This window comes from Danio rerio, chromosome 2 (assembly GCF_052040795.2).
Source record: "Danio rerio strain M-AB ecotype USA chromosome 2, GRCz13ab, whole genome shotgun sequence".
In the NCBI taxonomy this organism is placed as follows: Eukaryota; Metazoa; Chordata; class Actinopteri; order Cypriniformes; family Danionidae; genus Danio; species Danio rerio.
Genome location: NC_141022.1, coordinates 47,160,607 through 47,186,939, shown reverse-complemented (window position 1 = coordinate 47,186,939; position 26,333 = coordinate 47,160,607). Strand labels below are relative to the sequence as shown.

At 36.4% G+C, this 26,333-nt stretch overlaps 3 protein-coding genes across 12 annotated transcripts in view; 2 read left to right on the top strand and 1 right to left on the bottom strand.

Moving 5' to 3' along the window:
- LOC147846472 (uncharacterized) overlaps window positions 1-26,333 on the bottom strand; it is a 563,173-nt gene that overhangs the window by 299,005 nt on the left and 237,835 nt on the right. The gene's annotated exons all lie outside the window — the stretch shown is intronic.
- On the top strand, window positions 1,284-5,786 carry LOC100150565 (dual specificity protein phosphatase 14). Its single transcript, XM_087241377.1, has 2 exons — window positions 1,284-1,575; window positions 2,843-5,786. The coding sequence occupies exon 2, from the start codon at window positions 2,851-2,853 to the stop codon at window positions 3,358-3,360; it is 510 nt and encodes a 169-aa protein (XP_087097503.1). The 5' UTR covers window positions 1,284-1,575; window positions 2,843-2,850; the 3' UTR covers window positions 3,361-5,786.
- Window positions 6,887-26,333, top strand: part of LOC103910107 (NACHT, LRR and PYD domains-containing protein 1 homolog) — a 33,619-nt gene continuing 14,172 nt past the window's right edge. The window contains exons 1-13 of one of the 10 annotated variants that reach the window (XR_015477513.1): window positions 6,887-6,969; window positions 7,790-7,867; window positions 9,146-9,394; window positions 9,467-9,508; window positions 13,479-15,195; window positions 17,364-17,447; window positions 17,549-17,722; window positions 19,059-19,127; window positions 20,167-20,313; window positions 20,409-20,567; window positions 20,657-20,779; window positions 22,522-22,641; window positions 22,714-22,820. Coding sequence is in view for 6 of the 10 variants with exons in the window: in XM_087238738.1 (XP_087094864.1) it covers window positions 7,849-7,867; window positions 9,146-9,394; window positions 9,467-9,508; window positions 13,479-15,195; window positions 17,364-17,447; window positions 17,549-17,722; window positions 19,059-19,127; window positions 20,167-20,313; window positions 20,409-20,567; window positions 20,657-20,779; window positions 22,522-22,641; window positions 22,714-22,744 (2,934 nt within the window). In the remaining 4 variants the exon portion in view is untranslated. Of the gene's footprint in view, window positions 7,067-7,789; window positions 7,868-9,145; window positions 9,395-9,466; window positions 9,509-13,478; window positions 15,196-17,363; window positions 17,448-17,548; window positions 18,599-18,759; window positions 19,128-20,166; window positions 20,314-20,408; window positions 20,568-20,656; window positions 20,780-22,521; window positions 22,642-22,713; window positions 25,264-26,333 lie in introns of those variants that run through there. The other 9 variants (XR_015477512.1, XM_087238738.1, NM_001443497.1 and 6 more) reach the window with 9 other exon arrangements.

Below are 26,333 nucleotides of genomic sequence, written 5' to 3'. Positions count from 1 at the left end.
ACATTTCTACTTTTGTTTAGTTTTTTCTTTGTCCAATGCAGTGCTGTATTTTCCTTTCTGTATCACAATAACATGATCTGGGAACAAATTACAGTACAAACAGCAAAAAATAAATAAATAAATAAAAAATTGCCACAGTTTGCATCAGAACACCCCTCCAGAGTACACTGTTATACTGACAACATGACTAGAATCTATCCGCGCATAATTCCACAGATTCTAAGCCCATCATTGATTCTGTTTATTTACTTGTGTAAATGTGTGTAAATCTATATTTATTCAGTTTTTAAATTACTTACACACACTACAGCCGATTTAGCTTTTTCAGTTCACCTATAATGAATGTCTTTGGACTCTGGGGGAAACCGGAGCACCCAGAGGAAACCCACGCCAACACGGAGTACATACAAACTCCCCACAGAAATGCCAACTGACCCAGCCGGGAGTTGAACTAGCGGCCTTCTTGCTGTGAGGCGGTCGTGCTACCCACTGTGCCACCGTGTCACCCCTCTGTCGTACTTTTCTCACTCTTTTTCCTACTGAGGAAGTCATTCCTTACAGGTTTTCTTCAAAATATCTTCTTTTGTGTTTGAAAAAAGAAGAAACTCATGATGTTTTAGACCCACTTAAGGGTGATTAAATAGTGAGAATGTTTTCAATTTTTGCATGAACTATTCCTTTAAAACTAGTACAGACCCATTAGCCTAGGGGTGTTCAAACTCAGTCCTGGAGAGCCGGTGTTCTGCTCAGTTTAGCTCCAACTTGCTTCAACACACCTGCCAGGAAGTTTCTAGTATATCTAGGAAGAGCTTGATTAGCTGGTTAGTTAAGGTGTTTTTGATTAGGGCTGAAGCTAAACTCTCCAGGACACTGGCCCTCCAGGACTAAGTTTGGATACCCCTGCATTAGCCCATGGTTGCCCAAACTCTGTCCTGGAGGGCCGGTGTCCTGCAGATTTTATCTTGCCTCAACACATTTACATTGATGTATAGCAGCATAAAAGGGCTTGATTAGCTAGCCCAGGTGTGTCTGATTGGGGTTGGAACCAAACTTTGCAGGTCACCGGCCCTCCAGGACCAAGTTTGGACACCCCTACTTTAGCCACAAAGCATGTATCTGACAAGACATTTCCCCTGTGGAAGCTTTTGTTCTTTTGCAACGTTCGTAACTTTTGTACTTTTTATATAATCATTAACGAATGGTGTGTGGTGTTATCATTTTTGGATGAACTGTCTCTTTAAGAACAACACATGCATTACTGCTGTTTGTCCACAGGAGGCTTTAGCTCCTCTCCAACCGCAGAGGACTGTGGTAAACTAAATGGAGGAAGACTGTGCATTTACTTTTTATTCTTTGGGAGGCATTGACATCATGGCAACGGCACCAAGTGTCTTGAGCTTTCTAGAGAAACTGCATGACTAAACCGTGTTTTTGGTTTGACTGAAACCGCCGCGAGTCTCGTATTCTGTTTATAATGCAGTAAAGTAAAGCCGCTTGTGTTTGACAGCAGACAAACATTCAGCAAAGCCGAAGGAAAGACTGTCTCCAAATACGCACAGTCCTCGAAATTCTGAGGTAAACTACAGTCAGTGGTTAATATTTACTGCTCTCATATATAATATAAAACTGCAGAGGCTATATCGTGTTACTCGCTACTACTCTGCTTTATGAGTTGATGTGATTTGTTCTTGTACTGACTGAAAGCAGCGTGATTTGGTTTGGTTACTTGACAGGTTTTCAAACTTTAAGACCCTCAAAGGTGATGTCTAGATATTTGTTGTCATTTTATTTTATTCTACGTGTTTGATTGTATAAATGTACATTTGTACTGTTTATATTTCATCTTGAAAAAATGTTGACTATGGACCTTATAATATACCAAAAACAATCTGAATTTGAATTGTGTAAACTTTAATTTATTAACAATTGCATTTTAATAAATCCGAATATTTATATGCTATTAAAATGTTTTGAATTTATTTATCTGAATATTGAGATTCTGAAATTTAAGACAGCTGATTTTTTTAGGTCAGAATTTTATTGACGTATTTTCAAAATTCAGATTTTTTTTGTTCTGAATTCATAGACTGCGGATATTGGGTTTGTAAAAATACAAGAAAAACATTAACTATTTTTTTTATTGTCCTTGTTAAACCATTACTAAAAATATTGCATGGAAAGTGATTTAAAATGTCTATTAAAATGACAATATAATTAACACAGATCAAAACTGGACTGACACAGTTTCAATTTACTAGAACTTCTATTAAGCTTCTTTGACACAATCTACATTGTATAAAGATGAATTTAATTTAATCTGGTTTTAAACAAAAGATTAATTCGTGTTTGTTTCTTTTCTTGTAATTGCATTATTATTTTGAAAAGTTAATTTCACCTAATATTGCATCAAGATTACCTTTAACATTATTTAAGGCTCACAGAAGTTCATATTTGAACATTTTTAGCAGCATTGTGAAATGTCATCTTTAGAGCATTGTGAAATCTCCAGATAATTTCATACTCCGTATAATAAATATGTTTATCATATATGATCAAATATGGACAACCACAACTTTTAAGTTAATCTTTTTCAATTAAATTTAAATTATTGTAAAAATCCGCTCAATGTTCAGTTTGTCAATGTTGGGTTATGTACTTATGTTCTTGTTCTTATAATCACAAAAATAAGCCTAAAATCTTAGTTGTTTGAAAAAGACATAAAGAGCACATAATAACATTTCCAAAAGGTTTGCTTGAGAAGTATGCTTGTGTGCATTTGAGATTAGCTCCAGAAATTCTATCATTTTTAAATCCCTTTATCCATTTTTGTAATCTCTTACAGTCTCCGTGATGATTTCTCAGATCTCTCCCACTCTATACCTGAGTGGCCTGGAGGCCCTTAATCAGTCAGCACTGGAGCACAGGGGCGTCACTCTGCTGGTGAACGCCTGTGCTGAATATCCCTGTCCTGAGTATCAAGGGGTGTCCTGTGTTTGTGTGCCGGTGGAGGACCGTCCTCACGCCCCTCTGTACCAACACTTTGACCGCGTAGCAGAGCAGATCCAGCAGAATCACTCTGGGAGCTCACTCGTGTTTTGCTCGGCCGGTAGAAGCAGGTCTCCATCTCTGATCATGGCATATCTCATGAGGTTTGAGGGACTCTCGCTGCTTCAGGCTCATCACAGGGTTTTGGCGGCACGGCCCTTTGTCCGGCCGAACGCTGGGTTTTGGAGGCAATTGTTGCAGTATGAGAAGAAAATTACAGGTAGCAACAGTATAAGAATGGTGGCCACATCACTGGGCGTCCTGCCAGAGGCCATCCAGATCACACAGGACTCCTCATACTGTGTAAATGTGTAATACATTGGGACATTGTGAACTGGATATATTTAAATAGAGTTTGTGTGTTTTAAAACCCTGGGTAGATTTTATGTGAGTTAGCAGGGGTGCAGGAATTAAGGGGTCCAACGAATGCCAAAAAACCTATATTAATCATACAGCTTCTTTATAAATGTAATAATCATAATAATAATAATAATAATTCCTTACATTTATATAGCGCTTTTCTGGGCACTCAGAGCGTTTTACACACAATGGGGGGGGGATCTCCTCATATCCCACCAGTGTGCAGCATCCACCTGGATGATGCGACGGCAGCCATTTTGCGCCAGACCGCACACCACACACCAGCTGATTGGTGGAGAGGAGACAGTGATGAAGCCAATTGGAATATGGGGATGGTTAGGAGGCCATGATGGACAGAGGCCAGTGGGCAGATTTGGCCAGGATGCCGGAGTTAAACCCCTACTCTTTTCGAAGGACATCCTGGTATTTTTAACGACCACAGAGAGTCGGGACCTCGGTTTAACGTCTCATCCGAAATGTTCGGTTATACACTCACCGGCCACTTTATTAGGTCCACCTGCATGTTAACGTAAATTTCTAATCAGCCAATCACATGGCAGCAACTCAATGCATTTAAACATGCAGACACTGCAGCATCAGAATAGGGAAGAAAGCTGATTTAAGTGACTCTGAATGTGACATGGCTGTTGGTGCAGGCGGGCTGGTCTGATTATTTCAGAAACTGCTGATCTACTGGGATTTGCACGCACAATCATTTCTAGGGTTTACAGAGAAAATATCCAGTAAGGGGCAGTTCTGTGGGCTCAAATGCCTTGTTGATGCCAGAGGAGAATGGCCAGACTGATTCCAGCTCATAGAAAGGCAACATTGACTCAAATAACCAGTCGTTACAACCGAGGTATGCAGAAGAGCTTCTCTGAACACACAACACGTTAAACCTTGAGGCAGATTGACTACGGCAGCAGAAGACAACACTGGGTGCCACTCCTGTCAGCTAAAAACAGGAAACTGAGGCTACAATTCACACACAAGCTCACCAAAACTGGAAGATTGGGAAAACGTTGCCTGGTCTGATGAGTCTCGATTTGTGCTGGCACATTCAAATGGTAGGGTCAGAATTTTGCGTCAACAACATGAAAGCATGGATTCATCCTGCTTTGTATCAACGGTTCAGACTGCTGGTGGTGGTGTAATGGTGTGGGGGATATTTTCTTAGCACACTTTGGACCCATTAGTATCAATTGAGCATTGTGATATTTAGATATATGCATAGATAAATGCATTAGATGTCGCCTACTCTGTTGTTGTCTATTTGAAGGAATGCGTCAATAGAGCAAAAGATGAATATTTTTCCCCATTTCTCAGTGAAAATAGTCAATGTATTTTGGTGCATTTAAACAAAACTGATTTATTTAACAGGTATAATTCTTAAAATAATATTTTAGTCACCAAACATTTAGAAATTGAAAGAGAATACAAGTAAATTTAAGCAAAAGGTTGCAAAAAAAAAATGACAAACTACAAAATTTCGACAATATTTAAATTCTTTGCTTCTCTTGATTTTTCCTCTTTTTAAAATTTGTATTTATAATTTTTTATAACATATAAATTTGGTTGTACTAGTTTTTGGAGCGTTATAGTAAGTTATTTTATTAGATAAACTTCAGATTTGGTTTCAGTACTGACTAATCAATCTAAGGTAAATGCACAAATATTTTATTGTATAGCTTCCTATTTTAAATATGAGTTTAAAGTTGCTAAGGGCCCCCAAATCACTAAGCCCGTCCCTGTGAATTAGAGATCATGAAAATGTTTGTAGATGTGCATTATGAAAATGTGTATGATGCAGACTAACATCGGCCACTGTGTGTGTGTGTGTGTGTGTGTGTGTGTGTGTGTGTGTGTGTGTGTGTGTGTGTGTGTGTGTGTGTGTGTGTGTGTGTGTGTGTGTGTGTGTGTGTGTGTGTGTGTGTGTGTGTGTGTGTGTGTGTGTGTGTGTGTGTGTGTGTGTGTGTGTGTGTGTGTGTGTGTGTGTGTGTGTGTGTGTGTGTGTGTGTGTGTGTGTGTGTGTGTGTGTCCATTCATTCACTTTATAAGAGTGTAAAGTCTCCCATTCCTCATTTTAGCTTTGAGTCATTGTAGTTGTTCAGCAAAATTTGTTTAGTGGCTCTAGGAGAGCAGCAGTATTAAAGAAATGTACTACCTCTTCCCTGCAGTCTTGTGGACTTCACAGACTTTCAAAGGTCAGCATTTGTATTTGTGATGTTGCAAACTCAATGGCAAATTAGCCATTTGCATAAAATGATGTTGAGTCAAGTTGAGCTTCATTGTCACTCCACTACATGTGTGGACATACAGTGGAATAAAATGTCATGTCTCGCAGTACCATGGTGCTACAAAAATAAACAATACGAACACAACACTGGACATAAGAGTTATTTTTACACTTATACATAACTAACATACTGGTAGTAGTTAACTATAGACATAACTTAAGACTATAGACATAACTTACTATTCAAGTACTTTGCGAAAAACTAAATATTTAGCAAACAAGGTATTTAAAGTTGAGGAAGTAAGTAGTGCAACATGATTTGTGGTGCATTCACAAGTAAACATTGTTTCGAGAAAAGTGTCTGGTGCATATAGAGAGAGGAGTGTTTCCACAGGTGTTTGTTTAGCTTGCTCACCTGTGTGAAGAAGCACACTCAGAACTGTTTTTCTACACATGTGCAGTGATTGTAGAAATGTATTTAGTGCACAGAGAGATGAAGGAATGTGTTTTCAACAGGTGGTTTGTTTAGCTCACCTGTGTAAGGCACATTCAGAATTGCATTTACAAAAAGTAGCTTTGGGTTAAAGTGTTTTACTCACTCTCAAGTGTTTCCGAACGTTATGATAAAATTTTTTCTGAACACAAAATAAGTTATTTTGAATAATGATCCATAGTAGGTCAAAATTACTTAAAATACAAATACTATGGCAGTCGATGGTTACAGGTTTACAACTATTTTCTAAATAACCTATTTTCTGTTTAACAGAAGAAAAGAAATTCAAACCGGCTTGTGACAAATGAAGAGTTTGAAAAAGATGACAGAATTTTCACTGTTGGGTGATTTATCCCTTGCCCACTATTATCAACTGGCTTATTACCTGCCTAACATTAAGACATTGGATGTTTATTTGTAGGCTACTAACAAAATATGATTTTATTCTACATCCCTAATCTTACCTAATACCTAAATCTAACTAATAACTGTTAATAAGCAGCTAATTAATTACTAATAGCGATAATTAAACCTTAAAATACTTTTAAAAAGTGACCTAACTTTGGTTATAAGTAAATAAATGAATATATTATTATTAATATATGCATGTATGCTAGGTTAAATGTATTTATGTTCTTTGGCCAGTGTGCTGAAAGTCTATATTCCGTGAACGCGCTCTCTTCTATAGATCATTGTCAGGGGTCAACCAGGAGTCAACACGCAAATACGAGAAACATTTCCGTCCCGCCGTCACAAGGGTGGGCGGAGCACACATCAACGGAGCAGCACCACCAAAACAGAAAAAATAATCCTGCTTCTTTCGATGGACTCTCAGGTATTTTTTGGATATAAAAAGTAGAGATGCCCAATAATAACACAACTTCAAAGTAAAAGCGCATTTAGGTCGAACAAAGTCCATGAAACAAAAACAGGTGAGATTTTCTGTCACGTCGATGTTTTGTTAACGTTTAACGGCCTCCTGTGTCTGTAGTTTTGACTACAGTAACGTTATATTCACAGGCCAGTTATTTCTAGATTTCGACACTTAAGGTAGCCTTATGTCATTTTAGCAAGTTTTTTGTGTAACAATATAGTAATGAAGAGAAAAATCACTATAGTAAAATCTATTATAATAAAACATTACTGTATAATATGTATAATAACTCTGACTAATAACTCTGACAATGAATATTAATATTACCTACATTATTAACCATATTAGTAATGCTAACTGCAGTGAAGTGAACTTAAAAATCTAAGAAATACTGTAGTATACTTTAGTTTTTTTTACAACAGTAAACTGCAGTGAATTGTCTAAATACCCTATAGTTGAAGAAAACAACAGCACTGAGCTATTTGTTTATATTTATATACCTTATAGAACTGTTCTGTGAATACTAGATTATTATACATTACCACATTAATATACTGTAGGAGTGCATGTTTATTAATGCAATAATGCAATTAGTTGATTAATTTGTCGATATTTTCACACACAAGTTTACATGTCGTATGTTAGTTCTTGATTAGTGTATGCTTTCATTTGATCATTTGTCAAATAATTTTAACTTTAATTTTTACTTCAACAGTTATTAGAAGACATACCTTTATCCTACAACTTTAGTTTTGTATTTGTCTTATTTCTCATTGCCTAGAAAACAACTTCAAGACAACAGTTTCCAAGTGGACACGCCAAAGACACTTATGAGACATCATGGACCAAGACTCGGAGCGTAAGCATTGTTATTATATGGAAAGCAGGTTTTTTTTATTAAAGAATAAAAAGTGACTTGTTGCAAATAAGTATTATTTTATAGAATATTGAACAGGCTCACCTTTTAAGCAAATGATTTGATAATAGTTTGATGCAATGACAGGCTGTAGTATTATTATGTATTATAATATTATTGTAAACCAATTAATTTTCCAATAATAATAATAGATTTTTTTTATAATGCATTTTTCTAAGAACCCAAATCGCTTGTAAAACTGTAAAAAACTACAAAGCACAATAAAACAATAAAGAATACAGTAAAAAACACAATGAGAATAAAAAAAGAAATCACAAATTAAAACAGTCCTAAAAAGATGATTATTTAGTAGCTTCTTAAAACAGTCCAAGGAACCAGCATTCCTAATGTTTGTGGGAAAAGTATTCCAAAGTTTGGGTGCATGGTAAGAGATTTCTGTTTTATTATATATATTATATATATAACACAATATAACACTTTAAACTATTTAAAAACTTTTAAACATCAAAAGTTGTTGGAGGAAAAATCAAGATCCAATACTTTAATTAAAAAGCATATATATATATGCTTTTTAATTAAAGTATTGGATCTTGATTTTTCCTCCAACAACTTTTGATGTTTAAAAGTTTTTAAATAGTTTAAAGTGTTATATTGTCTGGGTTGTTGTAATTTATGGTACAAAAACCTGGTAATAATCTTCCAGTATTTTTCCTGTTATTTTACAGTTATTTCTACATATTTGATTTCTTGTGCATTATATTGAATCAAACTACTAAACAGAAGCCACTTTGAGAAGCTGCAGAGTTGAATTTTAAACATCAGTGAATCAAAAAATACAGAAGCTGTTAATTAAGGGATATTTTCCACAGTGTAGTTGAGATGCTTTTAGTAATTGTATAATTAATTTAATTATTTATTATATGTGTATTTTAGAATTATTCTAATTATGTATCATTTAGTCTCAAGAACTATTATCTTTAAGAAAAAAATATTCATTACTTGAAACTTCTGGAATAACAGGATTAGGAGCTCACAGTTTCTTATTACAACATTTAAAACTTTGTGATTGTTAAATTAATATCTTTTATAATGTTTTGTTATTCTGGATTAACAATGCTAATACTAAATATTAATACTAAAAGACAAAAAAGAAAAGACTTGGATATCTGTTTGTAATAAGATTAACGTTTGAAATAGTGCTCTTTGATGTTGAACTTCCTTTCTTGAGCAGTTATCATTTCATCATCTCTCCACCACCAGGTGCTCAGTTTGTGGATGCCCACTGGAAAACTCTTGTTCAGAGAGTAATAATGGTGATGGCAATAGCAGACGAACTGCAGTCAGATGGTATGCTCGAGTGGGAGCCATACTGTAAGATCAAAGCAGCAGTTACTAACCAGCAGAAAATGAGAGAGCTTTATGAAGTACTGCAATCTGGAGGAGACCAGGTTAAATCTGCCTTTTATTCTTCTCTGGAAAAGCATGAGCCTTATCTATTAGGAGACCTTGGTAAGAGCACACTCATTGTGGTGATTTTACCATATTCACATATTTGCACATTGTTAATGTGTTTTTTTACAGGTAGCATCAAATTGATGGGAGAAAGCCTAGCAGACTGCTTAAGTGAGTATTTAATCTGAAATTGTTTGTTTAATTTGGCTAATACTGCATATTGAGTGGGGTCATGTTTTTAACACTTTCATTTTCCTTTAGTGTATAATGTTGCTTTTTCAGTCCACTTAGTAGTATTACTTGCACTGAGTACTGTCTGACCAACACAATCTCACAGCAATTGGGAACTGTTTGATTTAGTGGCTAATTCGTATGAATTTGTACGATCGAATTCGTACAATTTAGTACGACCTGCTTATCCCCCAATGACGGTTGGGTTTAGGGGTCGGGTTAGGTGCCACGCCTCCTATTTAAAATTGTACAGTTTCGTACGACTGAACTCGTACGAATTAGCCACTAAACTGGCAAAACTTTAAATACTTAAGTTTTCTCGTGAGGTCAGGCTGGTCTGACAGATTTCCGTGTGTGTGCTAAGTTCTCCAAATATATGTAAAGATTGTAAATTTTGTAAAGGAACAAAACGAAACAATAAAACTTGTGTGGTAGCAAGAAGCTGTTATTTCATTTTAGGATTTACAGCTGAAGAGACATGTAATAACAAGTGACAGAATTCCTCAGAACTTTATTGTATGCATTTAAGAGCTTCAGCGGTGAATAGATTTAAATTTAGGTCAATTTCTGACAAAGTAAATACTCTTTACCTTTCACACAGTGATAAATATCTGGAAAATTTTACGGAATGACTTGAGTTACCGTTAATTTCCAAAAAGCTCTGTTCATAAAGGCAAGAACTTTCCGGAATTTTTCTTGAAAAGATCTTTTACCAGAAATGGCCTCTAAATGGCTGTGCTTGTATTTGTAAACATAATAGGGGTCAGGCTTTTGTTGTTGGTTTGACTTTAAATTAATAATAATAATAATAATTCCATACATTTATATAGAGCTTTACTAGACACTCAAAGCGCTTTACACATTAAAGGGAATCTCCTCATCCACCACCAATGTGCAGCATCCACCTGGATGACACAATGGCAAGCCATATTGTGCCAGACCACACACCAGCTGATTGGTGGAAAGGAGACAGAGTGATGAAACCAGTTATGATATGGGGATGGTTAGGAGGTCATGATGGACAGAGGCCAGTGGGCAAATTCGGCCAGGATGTCGGGGTTTTTAACGACCACAGAGAGTTGGGATCTCGGTTTAGCATCTCCTCTGAAAGGCAACACTCACTGAGCAGTATAGAGTCCCCTTCACTATACTGGGGCATTAGGACCCACACAGACCACAGGTTGGCCGCCCCCTGCTGGCCTCACTAACACCACTTCCAGCAGCAACCTAGCTTTCCCATGTGGTCTCCCATCAAGGTCCTGACCGGGCGGAGCTCTGCTTAGCTTCGGTGGGCGACCGTTTTATTTCAGTGGGCAACTTTTATTTAAAGCTTTAGCATTCATGCAGCTGCTTTTGCCTCAGAGACATCCAAAGGCAGAAGCGCGAACCACAGCTAAATATTTACACATTTGACTACTACATTTGACCATTACAAATTCTTGTGAAGGATAAGTATTGTGAGCAACTTTGATGTAAACAAATCGAGAAACACTTTCGCATGTCGAGATGTTCATTTGTTTGTCAATAATATATCAATATTTTTTCCACAATTGGCATTAAGAATGAACATAGAAAGCTTATCTGTCTAAGAACTAGCAGCTAAATGTGTCTGGAAAAGTATTCAAAGGCTTTTATTTTCACACACGCAATTTTTTCTGGAAAATTGCTGGTAATTTTCTGAAAAAGTCGGTATGTGTGAAAGGGGCTTATGACTTGGGCAAGACAGAATCTGCTGACATTTTTTGCTATTTCTGCAGAGAATTTTGTAAAAAATCTGCGGATTTATGTGGAATGTTTTTTATTTAATGTTTACAATGCACATTAGAACCACTTATTTGGCAAACAAAGCAAGTCTCTCATATAAATCTACTACAAGACAGAAAATATTATTTTAAAAACTGTATTATAAAATAAATCATATTAAAATTTTCATATCAGTCAATAATTTTTCTGAAATGAATGAAAAACTGAATAAATATGCATTTACACACATTTACATAAGTAAATAAATAGACTCAATGATGGGCTAAAAATCTGCGAATTTCTGTGTGTGCAGAATCCGTGTGGGCCTACTATGACTAAACAATTGGAATTTTGTGCACCCATCAGTCAACTTTGTGTCTAATAGACGTCTAATAGATGTCTAATAGACATCTAAACATAGACCGCTTGGCTAAAAAGACTAAATTTGGGCTGTCAATGAAAACCTAATAGAAGTTTAAATAGCCCAATACTACATTCAAATCTATTAGATTTATTAGATTTTAGACATCTATTAGACACACAAATGTGGCATGGACATTTTTATTATATTTTTAAAATGGCATTTTTGCCCATCAAAGCCCAAATTCCTAATCTCCAGTAAAGTTTATTATGCAAAAGATACACAATAGTGCTTTGAAACAAGATTATGATGAGTAAATATGTTTAGCTTAGGGATGGGCGATTACACAATTTTTTAATTTGATACAATACCGATACTTTCATAAATTTTTATGATACCGGTACCGATACCACTTATTATTTAAAATATTAATGTAATTTTTCAAAATAATGTTCATTAAAAAAAAAATAAAAAATTGTTGGAAAATAGGAATCATTTTTTTATTATTTTTGTCTCTTTTTCTTTTAATCAAACAATTATTTGTATTGGTCATGTAAGGGTCATATATTAACTGAACTTCTACTGTTGTGTGTGAGTGCTGTGCATACTAATTAGCATTTTTGCAGAAGTAGATAGATGCGGGTCCAAAATTAAATTCAGCTCTGCAGAAACTTCCTGTCTGAAGAGAGGTGTTAAAACTGAACACAGAACACAGAAAGTTGTATGTTTTTTTGTTGTGCAGAGAATTCGTAGAAAAAGAAGAAGTATGTCGAATGTGCGGCCAATGGAGGACTGAACAATGACTGACAATTGACGTTACACCAAAACTCCACCTGTTAAGATCAGTTGTGTATATATGCTGGAGTCTGGAAATGTATGTTAGTTGCGATCCTCCTGAATGTAATTCTTGTATTGCATTGGGGTAACGTAACCCAGAGCTCTGTCATCGAATTATTCATTTGTATCTAATAAATTACTAATATTTTTGGCATTGAAGAAAACCTTCTCCAGACCTTTTCTTATTGAACATGCATGGAATTGGCTTGAAATTCCAACAATATATATATATATATATAAATATATGTACTGTAGTGTGTGTGTGAGACATACACACACACCCTTATATTTATTCTTATTCCCCTAATGGTAATGAGAGAGAAAGAGAGAGCTGATTTATTATTTATTATATATATATATAGAGAGAGAGAGAGAGAGAGAGAGATGTTTGCCTCTTGTCGGACAGAGGGAGACTGAGCAGAGGAACACTGGGAAGCTTGTTTTTGTTCCGTTTCTTAATAAGTTTCAGGGTATGTTGTAAGTGATTTTAAAGGCTGCTTGTATTGTTGCTGTGTTTGACTTTCATATCACAAATATTGCTTGTGCAATGCTTTTTCAGCTGATGAGCACCACAACACCCTGTGTTATGTCTCTGCCATCGTGTCATTCCGTATTAATGCAGAAGTGTGTGACTTGCGTGTGTTGAGTACGTAAGTTATCTAAAAGGAATATGATCACTCACGTCACGTTCCACCGCAGATTGATTGGTGTAACATCCTGTATACAATGCGTCACTGACAATCCTGTACACAGCGCTAAAAGCTAAAACATTTAGTTATGCAGAAATTATTTAAATATTGTTAAAATATCGATACTTTAAAAAAATATCGATACCAAATTAAAATCTTCTAAATATCGATACTCGAGCATCGATGTGCACATCCCTAGTTGAGTTTTTTGTCTTTAAAATAAAGTATTCACAAACCGAAATGACACTCACTGATATGCTTTACAATGGCTTATTCACAGACAAATACAAGATGTGGATCCAGAAGGAATATGAATATGTGACCGAGTATAACTCTCTGCCTGGTGAAAATGTGCTGTTGTCTGAACGCTTCACTCAACCTCTCATCATCATGAGACACAGAGAGAGACGAGAGCGAGAAGAAGAGATGTGCTCTGTCGGAGAAAGTTTCCAGCAGCTCCTCGTCTCCAGAAATAATGCGGACAAGGACAGCTCCATCCTGGATGCACTCTTCGGAGCTGATAGTAAAGGAATCAGTCCAAATTCTGTCATTCTTCAAGGAAACTCTGGGAACGGCAAATCCTTCACTGCTCAAAAGATCATGCTAGATTGGGCATCTGGAAAGCTTTGCAAAGTTGAATTTGACTGTCTGTTTCACTTGAAATGCAAAGAAGTCAATCACGTATCTGGAGAGCAGAGTTTGACAGAGCTTTTGAGCTATAACTCCAATTTAACATCAGAGCAGATCTCGCGGATCCTGCAGAAGTCATCTGAGAAGGTTCTCATCCTCATTGATGGTTTTGATGAACTCCGGTTTTCATTTAGTGATTTTTCAGATCATCTAAAACTCAAGGATCTCTCTGAAAAAGCTCCACGTGAGGCTTCTCTGAAGGTCCTGTTGATGGGTCACATCTTGTCCAAGACCTCCCTGCTGGTCACTACTAGATCTACAGCTACAAATACCCTGGACAGTTTGCTCAAGCACCCTAAGCGTTTCACAGAAATCATGGGTTTCTCTGAGAGGGAGGTGAAGGAGTATTTCCAGAAGTTCTTCCAGGATGAGGAACTCTTCATAAAGGCTTATGAATATGTGAGATCAAATGAAACCCTGATCACCGCCTGCTCCATCCCTGTCATCTGCTGGATCATCTGCACAGTCCTGCGAGAGCGCTTCAGTGAGGGTTCAGATTTAACAAGCGGTCTGGAAACCACCACCTCCATCTATGTTGACTTTGTGTGCACTTTACTGGAGCATCACAGCCAGGGTTTGAGTCAGCCTGTGCCGACTCTCCTGAGGAGTCTTGGTCAGCTGGCTGAGAGAGGGATGCTGGACACACAAGTGCTGTTTGAAGAGAAAAGTGTGGATGAAATGGTTTCAGCAAGTCCTTTCTTGTGCAAGTTCCTCTTCAAAAGAAGAATCCGCAAGGAGACGATGTTCAGCTTCATGCATCTCAGCTTTCAGGAGTTCTTCACTGCTCTTTACTACATCTCACAAGAGGAAAGAGAGTTTCTAGACAAGCTCACAGAGCGATTTCACTCTCAAACACAAAGTTATCTTTCCTTATATTTGGATAAGGACTTTCCATTAAAGTACGGATGTCCTGAACCTCATTTCCTGCCTGTGGTTCAGTTTCTCTGTGGTCTCTCTAATAGTGAAGTCAGCCGCTCATTACAGGAGATGTACAATCTGTCTGTCCCATCCTTTGTTCAGCCACAGCTGAGAGAATGGATCCTTGATATGAGCAAAAGTGGTGTGTACAGTTATTTGCCCTTCATCCTCCACTGTCTCTATGAGCTCCACGAGAAAGAGTTTGTGCAGAAAGCTATGGAAGCTTGGCTGGAGTTGGACATGTCCTGGGATCCACTGAGCAGGACAGACTGCTGGGCTTTGCTGTACTGTCTGGACTGCTGTCCTCACTTTAGAAGCTTAAAGCTCAACTTTGCAGCATCAGAGCTGAAGATGCTGCAGGATGTGCTGTGCAGGACCCCAAAACTAGGGTGAGTGTGCTAGTCTGCTGATACCACAATAAAGAAGCATTCAGCGTGTATTGACATCTATCAGTTATTTTTTATGGGCTTCGTGGTGGCGCAGTGGGTGGCCTCACAGCCAGAAAGTTGCTGGTTCGAGCCTTGGCTGGGTCAGTTGGCATTTCTGTGTGGAGTTGTTCTCCCCGCGTGGGTTTCCTCCGGGTGCTCTGGTTTCCCACACAAGTCCAAAGACGTGGTATAGATAAATTTGTGTAAGCTAAATTGTCCGTAGTGTATGAATGTGTATGGGTGTTTCCCAGTTATGGATTGCAACTGGAAGGGCATCCGGTGTGTAAAACATATGCTGGATAAGTAGTCGGTTCATTACACTGTGGTGACCCCACATTCATAAAGGGAATAACCCGAAAATGAAAATTCTGTTATTAATTACTCACCCTCATGTCGTTCTCAGACCTTCATTCATCTTTTAAAAAAGAAATTAAAATATTTTAGATGAAATCTGAGAATTTACACATGCTTATTACACACACAGGGATGCGTGACTGGCCGATTTGCAGTAATGATGAATGATATTGGCTAATTGCTCGCTCTTAAAGGAAATGGGAAATGGGAGATGAGAGTCTGGATGGTTTAATGCATGTTATGCATGCAAAACACACCAATAACTCATTAAGAGGCAGCCAGTTTAGACCATGCATCTGGCATACAAACTATTTTGCCTATAATCAAATTAGTAAAAGTTAAGTCGGACATACACTAAATGCTCCTGCAACATTTTAGACCCTGCGCTTAGATTAGTCAAATACAGTATAACAGTAAAAACATTTGAGCTTCACTTGTGAATTATGTAGAACAAGTGTGACACAAACAGGTGATTTTGAAACTTTCACGTAAAACCTTTTCTTTTTTCAACACACATATTTGACGTGTTTTATATTGTTTTCATGTGTAAAGTTCATGTGAAGCTTGATTTATTTATTTATTTATTTTTTGCATAGAGGATTATGTGTGGCTTCTATTAATGCTATAGTAGTGCAACAATTATTATACAGTTTTTATTATCTAAAAAAAAATAAAAGTTTGTCTTATTCATTCATTTTCTTCTCGGCATAGTCCCTTTATTAATCAGGGGTCACCACAGTTGAAGGAACCGCCAACTTATCCAGCATATGTTTTACACAGCGGATGCCTTTCCAGCTGCAACCCATCACTGGGAAACACCCATACACACTCATTCACGCACATACACTACGGATAATTTGGCTTATTTAGTTCACCTATAGCGCATGTCTTTGGACTTGTTGGGGAAACCGGAGCACCTTGAGGAAATCCACGCGAACAAGGGAGGAACATGCAAACTCCACACAGAAATGTCAACTGACCCAGCTTGAGCCAGAGACCTTCTTGCTGTGATGCGATTGTGCTACCCACTGCACCACTGTGCTGCCTCAAAAGTTTGTGTCTACCTGAGAAATAGCTAAAGGCAGAATTACGATATTAAATTTTTCTGTCTGAACAGATTTTAAAACATCTACAAATTCTGTTAATAGTTACAGAAAAAACTGGGCAAACACTTAACAATTGTACATTACGCATCACATTTTCAAATCGTTGAAAGCACTGCAATGTCTGATAGAGGTTTTTTCATCATTGCTTGGAGTTGCATAATTATTTATTAATATATAATGTACAAATATTAAAAATATATAATAATCTAGATTTTTATGTGTATATATATATATATATATATATATATATATATATATATATATATATATATATAAATAAATATATATATATATATATATATATATATATATATATATATATATATATATATTTATATATATATATATATATATATATATATATATATACATATGTATATATATATATATATATATATATATATATATATATATATATATATATATTTATATATATATAGTTGAAGTCAGAAGTCACTATCGGGTTTGCGAAAGTTTAAAATAAGCTTTAGATTTGTTTGTAAGCTCACACAAAAGTCACATTAGAGTCTTTTTTAAATAAAGGAAATAAATAAATTGCACTTACAAAATATAACCATAATATAACTTGAGTTAAAAAAAAAGTTTTCTGATCAGTGTATACAGTCATTTTTAAGTGTCTTTCATTTTATTTATTTATTTATTTATTAGGTTGACTGTACAAAATGTTTCAGACACAGATGTCACCGTCCTCCTTTCAGCTCTTGGAGAAGGAAAGCAACTGGGAGAACTAAAGTAAAGATCTGTGCATTTTCTGGTCTGCACTCAGATGCTGTTCCTGCTTGGACTGATGCATGTTAATATGTGACTGATAAGAATACAAATCTCTGTTGCAGGCTAAACAGCAGCTGTCTATCAGATCAAAGTGTGCAGCAGGTTCTCAAAGCTCTGCACAAACAGAAAAAAGTGGGTGGACTTCAGATTTCAGTGAAGAGCATCACAGCCGATACTGCGCTCATCCTCACAGACTTCCTGCAGAGCTGCAGCAAAGCGGAATGGGAGGAGATCAGGTATCAGAAATCTCAGGTCAACTCAGCTTGATTTAGCACTTTAACCAACTGATTTTTTACATAAGTGTACTTATAAGTGTACATACTTAAGTGTACTGTAAGTCTTTATTCACTCCCATTGAATTTTAACTGTGCAAATGAATTGGAAGTCTAACAAAGACGAAGAGAAATTATCTTGTTTCCACATTGCAATATAAGATGGTTTCAAAACAGACTGTTAAAGCAGCTTTATGTTAAAAAATAGTAGTAATGTTAAAAACTAAAAGAATTGTGGCCACAAAGCAGCTCTGAAACAGCAATAGTGGTATTTTTCACTCAAAGTAGTTCAATGTTAATTGTTATATTTAATAAGTTGCAAACTAGGCCTACTTTAATTCAAATATTAGAAGCTCTACAGATGATAAATGCACCATCATGAAGCTCACGTAAGTGTTCATTACGTTTAGTCTGATTATTAGTTGTTCATCATTTCAAAACAAACTGGGGCGAGGCAGTGGCACAGTAGGTAGTGCTGTCGCCTCACAGCAAGAAGGTCGCTGGTTCGAACCTTGGCTCAGTTGGCAATTCTATGTGGAGTTTGCATGTTCTCTCTGACTTTGCGTGGGTTTCCTCCGGGTGTTCCGGTTTCCCCCACAGTCCAAAGACATGTGGTACAGGTGAATTGGGTAGGCTAAATTGTCAGTAATGTATGAGTGTGATGTGTGTGTGGATGTTTCCCAGAGATGGGTTGCAGCTGGAAGGTCATTCGCTGCGTAAAAACTTGCTGGATAAATTGGCGGTTCATTCCGCTGTGGCGACCCCGGATTAATAAAGGGACTAAGCCAACAAGAAAATGAATGAATAAATGAAAACAAACTGAATTCCTCTATAACACAGGTGTCAAACTCAGGTCCTGGAGGGCCGCAGCTCTGCACAGTGGAGCTTTAACAATAATTAAACACACCTGATCAAACTAATTGAGTCCTTCAGGCTTGTTTGAAACCTACAGGTAAGTGTGTTAAACTGGAACTAAACTGTGGAGGGCTACGGCCCTCCAGGAACTGAGTTTGACACTCCTGCTCTTTTAAAAGCTCTGCAGAATGCAATAATGTCGTGATTTAGCTGAATTGAATCCGATGTTTATTCAGTTTAGTTCATAAAAAATTAGTGTTCATTTTATAAATGAAGTCAGCAGCTCTACAAAATCTAGCTTGATTTTCATCAGTAGAATATAAAAAGATCAATAGAATATTTAAAAAATATTTCATTTCTATTTGCACATGTATGCATCAATTAATTACAGCTGTTTATTTATTTATTACCTATTATTTGTTAATGTAATGACTCTAAGTGGCAGTTTAAGCACCAGTGATGTGGAGAGTCTCTGCTCGTCTCTCCGACTCTTCAGCTTTGAGGGAAAACTTGTGTAAGGCTCTTTTCTTTCATTTCTAATTCCTTTGTGTGTTATTTATGTATGACTAGCAAACAGTAACAGTATTGAACACGTCAACATTTTCTCAGGGAAAATATTTCTTAAGGTGTCCTTGACTTGAAATTTACCCCGGATGTTGGTAACAACCAAAGAAATTTATATATGCAAAGAAAACTATACTCATTTTAACTAAAATTATAGAACTATACTAAAATTAAGTTATGTGTATTAAAATGAAATGACTCAGAAAAAAAGTATTGAACACATGAAGAAAGGGAGGTGTAGAGAGGCAGTGAAAGCCCAGACAGCAGCTGAAATCTCTATCTCTCAGTAGTTTTTAGCAACCCTCTTCCCTTACTATATTGTAAATTCATATTAGCTGCTTCAGTCTAACATCTACATTATCAGGATGATGAAGATGAAACAAGAGTGGACATTTCAGCAAGATAATGATTGAAAACACAGCCAAGGAAGCTCTCAAATGCTTTCAGAGAAGGAAAATCAAGGTGTAGAATGGCCCTGACTTCAATCCAATATAGAATACAAATTAAAGATCAGATTTGATAAACAAGATCCACAGAGCCATCAAGATTTTTACCCTCAGTTGAAGTCTGTGAGAAATTCACAGCTGAGCAATACATGCGACTTCATTCTCCGTTTGAGAGATGTCTTTAAGTTGCCATCAGCAAAAAAACGTTTATGTAAATGATTAAATACGTTTCAGTAGTTCAGCACTTTCTCCTTCTGTCATTCTATTGTTATTACACAGAACAATAGAATGACATAAATCTGATTTATATCAGATTTGTTTTGTTTTGTTTTATTTTTATGTTTGTATTGTTTGGGGTTTTTACCAAAATCATGTTCAATTCCATGTCAACAGCTCCTATAGAAATATTATTCCCAGGGAAAAACATGACGTGTTGAAAAATGTTTCCCCCCACTGTACATGGCATTACATTACAGATTTTTCTCCAGCTACTTTATATAGTTTAGGAAATAAATGTGTTGACTTGTTTTTGTGTGTTAACAGGGTGAATGTGGTGAGGTTATGTTTAAGCATACAGAATCAGCCGTCGCTGTCAGAAATCATCCTCAATTGTCCACGTTCAGAGGCATCTAACATTGATATCAAGAGCTTCACAGAGTCGTTCCACAATATTAACTGTATAGCTGAAGAGTATGTGTGTTAAAACCACCATTATTTTCATATTATGCTTTTTGTGCTCAGCAATTACACTTTCTCCCAATCCTTCTCTCTCTCTCTATCTGTAGAAGTGTTGATTTTGACAGGAATCTCCACGCTCTGCTGACTCTTTTGACGTCAATGTCTGGATTAAGTGCATTAAATCTGTCTGTTCCTTTCTTGACGGAGACCTGGGCTTCCAGAGTCCTCTTCCTCGTCGAGTCTTCCCCTAAACTGACAGTGATTAAGTAAGAGTTAAGCCCCGAAAAATCCTAGTTTTCTTTTTTTAATCACTGACTTTTGTCTTCTGACTCTTACAATAGTATCTGTTTTGTAGTTTTCATGCTGGCTCATGGTGCTCAGATGGGGTGAAATGGCTCCCGGGTCTCTTATTGGAGGAGGGAATCAAGTTGCTGAAGGAATCTGCAAAACGTCCAGAGTGCATTGTGAACATTAGAGGGTTTGTTATTTACACATCGACACATCGGTTTAAGGGTTATACATATTCTTCTAGTGTTAAAGGGCACATAGTTTATCCCTTTTTGATGATTTAATATTAGTATGGTTCTTCTGAGTGTGCCAGTTTAGGTTCAGTTCAACACACAGTTCAGATGTTTTCATTATATGCATTTTTAAAAATGAATGCAGATAATAAGACCATGAAAGTGATTTTTGACCTTGCATGCATATTAGACTGTTGTTGGAGACCCTTAAAATCAAAATATGACCCTATTTCATGTATAATAGGGGCTCTTTAAAACATTTAATTTTCATTAGCTTTAAAATAGGTTACATCAAATTAGAAATGACAATCTCTGTTAAAGGCATTCACTTCAACCTTCCCCATCATTCTCACTCTCTTTTCAGATGGCATGTGGGCCAAATCAAAGGTTACCATGGTCCAACGTTTCACTGGTCACAATTAGGTTCTATATTCATTCATTTATTCATTTTCCTTTGGTTAGTCACTTTATTAAACAGGTCTCACCACAGTGGAATGAACCACCAGCTTATCCAGCATATGTTTTACATGGTGGATGCCCTTCCAGCTGCAACCCAGTACTGGGAAACACACACACACACACTCATTCACACACATACACTACGTCCTATTTGGTTTATTCAATTCACCTTTAGCGCATGTCTTTAGACTGTGAGGTAAACCGGAGCACCCAGAGGAAGCCCAGGCCAACACGATGAGAACATGCAAACTTACACACAGAAATTCCTACTGGTCCAGCCGGGACTCAAAACAGTGCTGTGAGGCGACAGTGCTAACCACTGAGCCACCGTGTCATTCAGGTTCTATATTTGTTTTAAATTTAGCTATTGTCAATCTGTCATTTCTAACAGTGCCGTTTGATTCCACTAGGTGGCAGAAAATAGAAGAAAAAATATGTTTAGAAATTAAATTCAAAGCGAAAGATAAGACTAGCATATAAATGTGAAGAGGAAAAGGTTTTTTTAGAGCCTACATTTTTGGATTCTGCAAAAATGACCAAACCTATATTTAAAAGCCACATAATCTTACATATGTTGGAGTAAATGAGTAAAAATGGTCACATTTTACAGAAAAAAGTGGAATACTGCATATTATTATTATTAAGATGATTATTTTTCAATATACACAAAACTGATTTATTTTTTGAGAGGTTTTTGATCTGGGAATGGACTAAAAGCTTGATTTACATGTCTGTGGAGAACTGAGATCATTCACTTTGTCAACACTGGATGATTTACAGTGTGTGTTTACATCATCATATTCTGAATGTAAATCATGCTAATATATTTATCCAAATGAATACTGTATGACTGAAGGGCACGTCTCGATCTGCAGAGCTGAAGTGGTAAATGTAATCCACAATCAGTGTCTTAAAATAAAATGGCTGTATTAATAGTTAAATAAATAAACTTATTTACTCACCCGCCACTTGTTCAATACCCATTTGCGTTTCTTCTGTTGAACACAAAAGAAGATATTTTGAAAAATGCTGGTAGTTGGCACATTGACTTTCATAGTCATTTATTTTCCTACTATGGAAGTTGATGGGTGCTAGCTGTCAGCATTTTTCAAAATATCTTCTTTTGTGTTCAACAGAAGAAAGAAACTCATGAACACACGAGGGAGAATAAATGATAAGGTAATTTAGATTTTTTTGAGTGAACTGTCCCTTTAAATGTGTGCTGCGGTTCTCTGTAAAGGTTCAGATGCAGTAAATCCTCTGAGCGCTGCTCTCGACACACCGAGCACATTGACCAGCTCAGCTGCAACCAAAGAGTCACCATTCAGTTCTGTGGAGACCAATGTACAGAAGACATAAAGTGAGTTCTTACATTTCAAGGGCTTGTTGAGGCTTTGTAGGTTTTCGCTCACATTTTCCTGATCCTCCACAGATTGAAACTGGTTCTGCCTGATGAAAACTGAAGCTGTTAAAGTGGTCTGATTCTGGCAGCTGGAGAAATAACTCACACTGTGTCTTCAGAGTACCATCCTCCTCGAGGTGCCTTAAAGGGATAGTTCACCCACACTGTAAATAATTCAGGGTTCCACTCAATTCATTCAGGTTGTCCCCACACAAAGTAAACAAAAATTTAAATGGATTGAACAAACTTAAGTTGTAGCAAAAAATCTCAAGAATTGTGTTGTTTGACCTCATTTTAAGTATTTGAACAGGAGAAAAATATATATATTTTTGAGTGCAAAAATGAAACTTTTTTAACTATGTACTCACCTTTCTTTATTCTGGTAAACACAAAGGAAGATATTTTGAACTAAGCTGAAAACCTGGAGTTAAAGGTTACTTATACACTACCTGACAAACGTTTTGTCATTGTTGTAACATAATTCAAGAGTTCCCACTTAGATAAGCTTGGCGGTTATAGCAGGTTTGACATGCTGTCCCTGGAGAGAACCCTGAGCTCGAAAATACTTGAGCCCAAGGCTCCCGCCCGGTCAATAAGCATAAAAGGGGATATGAGATCAGGTAGGTCTCGAGAGCTCCCCTTTAGAAAAAGGAGGAAAAGGAGATGGGGTGGAAGGGGGGATTGCTGTAAAACGAAGTTAGAGTAGTTGGGAGAAAACGATCCATTTATAGTCAGCTTGCATCACTCTGATTGGATTATTACTGATTACAGCCAGTCGTGCTCAATCATATCACAAGCCCCTCTCGAAATTAGTTTGTGAAACTTCATGTTGTAAGAGTAACAAATAATACCTTGACTTCTAGTTGATCATTTGGAAAAGTGTCAGAAGGTAGATTTGTCTGATGAATCATCAGTTGAACTGCATCCCAATCATCACAAGACCTAGTGGAACCTGCATGGACCGAAGACTCTCATTAAAATGGGTCAAGTTTGGTGAAGGAAAAATCGTGGTTTGGGGTTACATTCAGTATGGAGCGTGCTAGAGATCTGCAGAGTGGACTGCAACATCAATGGCCTGAGGTACCAAGACATTTGTGCTGCCCGTTACATTACAAACCACAGGAGAGGGCAAGTTCTTCAGCAGGATAGCGCTCCTCCTCATACTTCAGCCTCCACATCAAAGTTTCTGAAAGCAAAGAAAGTCAAGCTGCTCCAGGATTGGCCAGCCCAGTCTCCAGACATGAACATTATTGAGCATGTCTGGGGTAAGATAAAGGAGGAGGCAATGAAGATGAATCCAAAGAATCTTGATGAACTCTGGGAGTCCTGCAAGAACGCTTTCTTTGCCATTCCAGATGACTTTATCAGTTATTAGAGTCATTACAGAGATGTATGGATGCAGTCCTCCAAGCTCATGGGAGTCATACACAATATTAATTCTTTTTCCACTGCACCATGACTTATATTCTATACTGTACATTATTTCTGTTAGGTGACAAGACTTTTGATCATATTTTATTTTGGTAAAATAAGCATAATCTAGAGGCCTTTGCCTTTCATATTGGCCACTTCTGATACCAAATGATCAACTAGAATTCATGTTATTATATGTTGTTCCTAAAACTTGGAAAGACTTTTGTCTGGTAGTGTAGGTTATCTTATTGCTTTGGTTACTTATAATCAATTCATAAAAGCCAATCAATAAAGAAATTAAGTCAGTAATAAATTGAGCAAATATTTTTGTTTGTTATACAATCATCTTTTACAGGATAATTCTGTTTTTCAACTAAAGTTGTTACATTTGTCATGTTGATAAATTAAAACCATGAACTGAGTGAACAGTTGATGACTGTATGGTAAGAATGAAATATGGTATGTTTGCGTTTCAAACAAATATTTAACTTTTCTTAATTATTAGATTTTTAAAATGCAGCTAAAGGCCCTATTTTGACTCAAATTTATAGAATTTAAAGAGTTTTTATTCCCTTTATGAGAGATTTATAGGGATTTTAGGTTGTATCAACTTATGTCATTTAATTACTTTTGAGTAATTCAATTACTTTTCAGGCAAAGTAATTAGAGAAGAAATGTGATTGCAGTTTCAACTATGTAATTAGTAATTAATGATTAATTTACTGTTTAAAGTTGCTCTCTAAAGTGGTCAAGTTTATTTCCACAGCACTTTATATTGGTGATTGTTTAAAAGCACCTCTACAGTTTAAAAGATGAAACTAGTGTTCATATTAGGCAACTTTCCTTTTTGACTTTGATAAAACTGTTCAATCTCATTTCTTTTGTTGATTGCGCCTGGGTCAGACGTCAGTAAAGAAAACAAAGGCAGAAAGGCATTTTAAACTCCCAAACCAAACTCTAAATGAGTTGTTTTTGCTCAAAATGTCATCACACCACTTTCAAGTATTTAAAGATACAGGTATAGATTTGACAGGTATTTGTTGTGTACTATGAAGACAGATGGAAACTGTCTTCAGTGACTATCTTTGAAGTTTGTAAAATGTTCTGTTATTGTAATACTTGTTTAAAATCACCAAATGCATTAAAAGTACACCAATATCAAATCTACTTTGGCTATGTGAAACACTGTAAAAATGTCCACATATTGTCCCAACACAAATCGATATGGTTAACATAAATGTTTTTATAAAAATATAAGTGGATTTAACATAAAACAATTAAGTTGTCCCAAAAAATTTCAAGAATTGTGTTGATTCAGTTAATTTTAAAGGTGCAGTAGGAGATTGTCTTCAGAAGCAGTTTTTGTTGTGCTGGTTAAAAGTTTCTTCACATTCCAATAGTACTGATTAAAGTAAATGATCTAAATGTATTTATATGTATTTTTATATTCTGGGAAAGACATAAGACTAAAAAATGTTTATCCAATCAAATATTGTCGGACCGAGATTGATGTGACTATTATTAGTTTTATAAGGGACGTTTGTCTGCATCGATAATGTAGATTTTATTTTGATTAACATTAAAACATAAGTAATTATGAGCGCTGTTTCCACCTAGCCTGCTTTACTGAGGTCAAGTTGGTTTTATATTCACATTGGTTCATTTTTGAACAATGACCGATTGTGACGTTCTCCTTATATTGTTTACCATACTACTCTGAATATTCGCTCTGAAATAGCATGTAAGTATGGCTCAGTAATAAGTGTAATTCCTCCACCCTGTTGGCTGGAACCCAGCATACAGTAGTTGCTTTAGGACAAAGCACGAGAGAAAGTAAGACCAGCGACTTTTATATGCATGAAATATTGCACAATATGACAAGTGTTGCTTGCTACACAGCTGAAAATGTGGTAGATATAATACAGTTTTTTGTTGGGAGTTGTAATATTATAAAGTACTATAAAGTGTTCTAACCGGCGAACCACATGATTTAGTAGTGGGTTGTCTACTGTCCTCTTTATGGTGCATGTTCATGATATCAGGCAGCGGGGCTTTGGACGGCAGGAGAGGGACTGTGTTTTCAAAGATATTATGCTAAACAGTTAGCATTTTGGCAGATCACCTGCACATTTAAACAAGTAGTTTGAACAAGCAGCAAAAATATTTTTTTGATTAAACAACAGGAACAGAAACATTTGAACCATTGATCATTCATCCCATTACTGTACAAACATTAC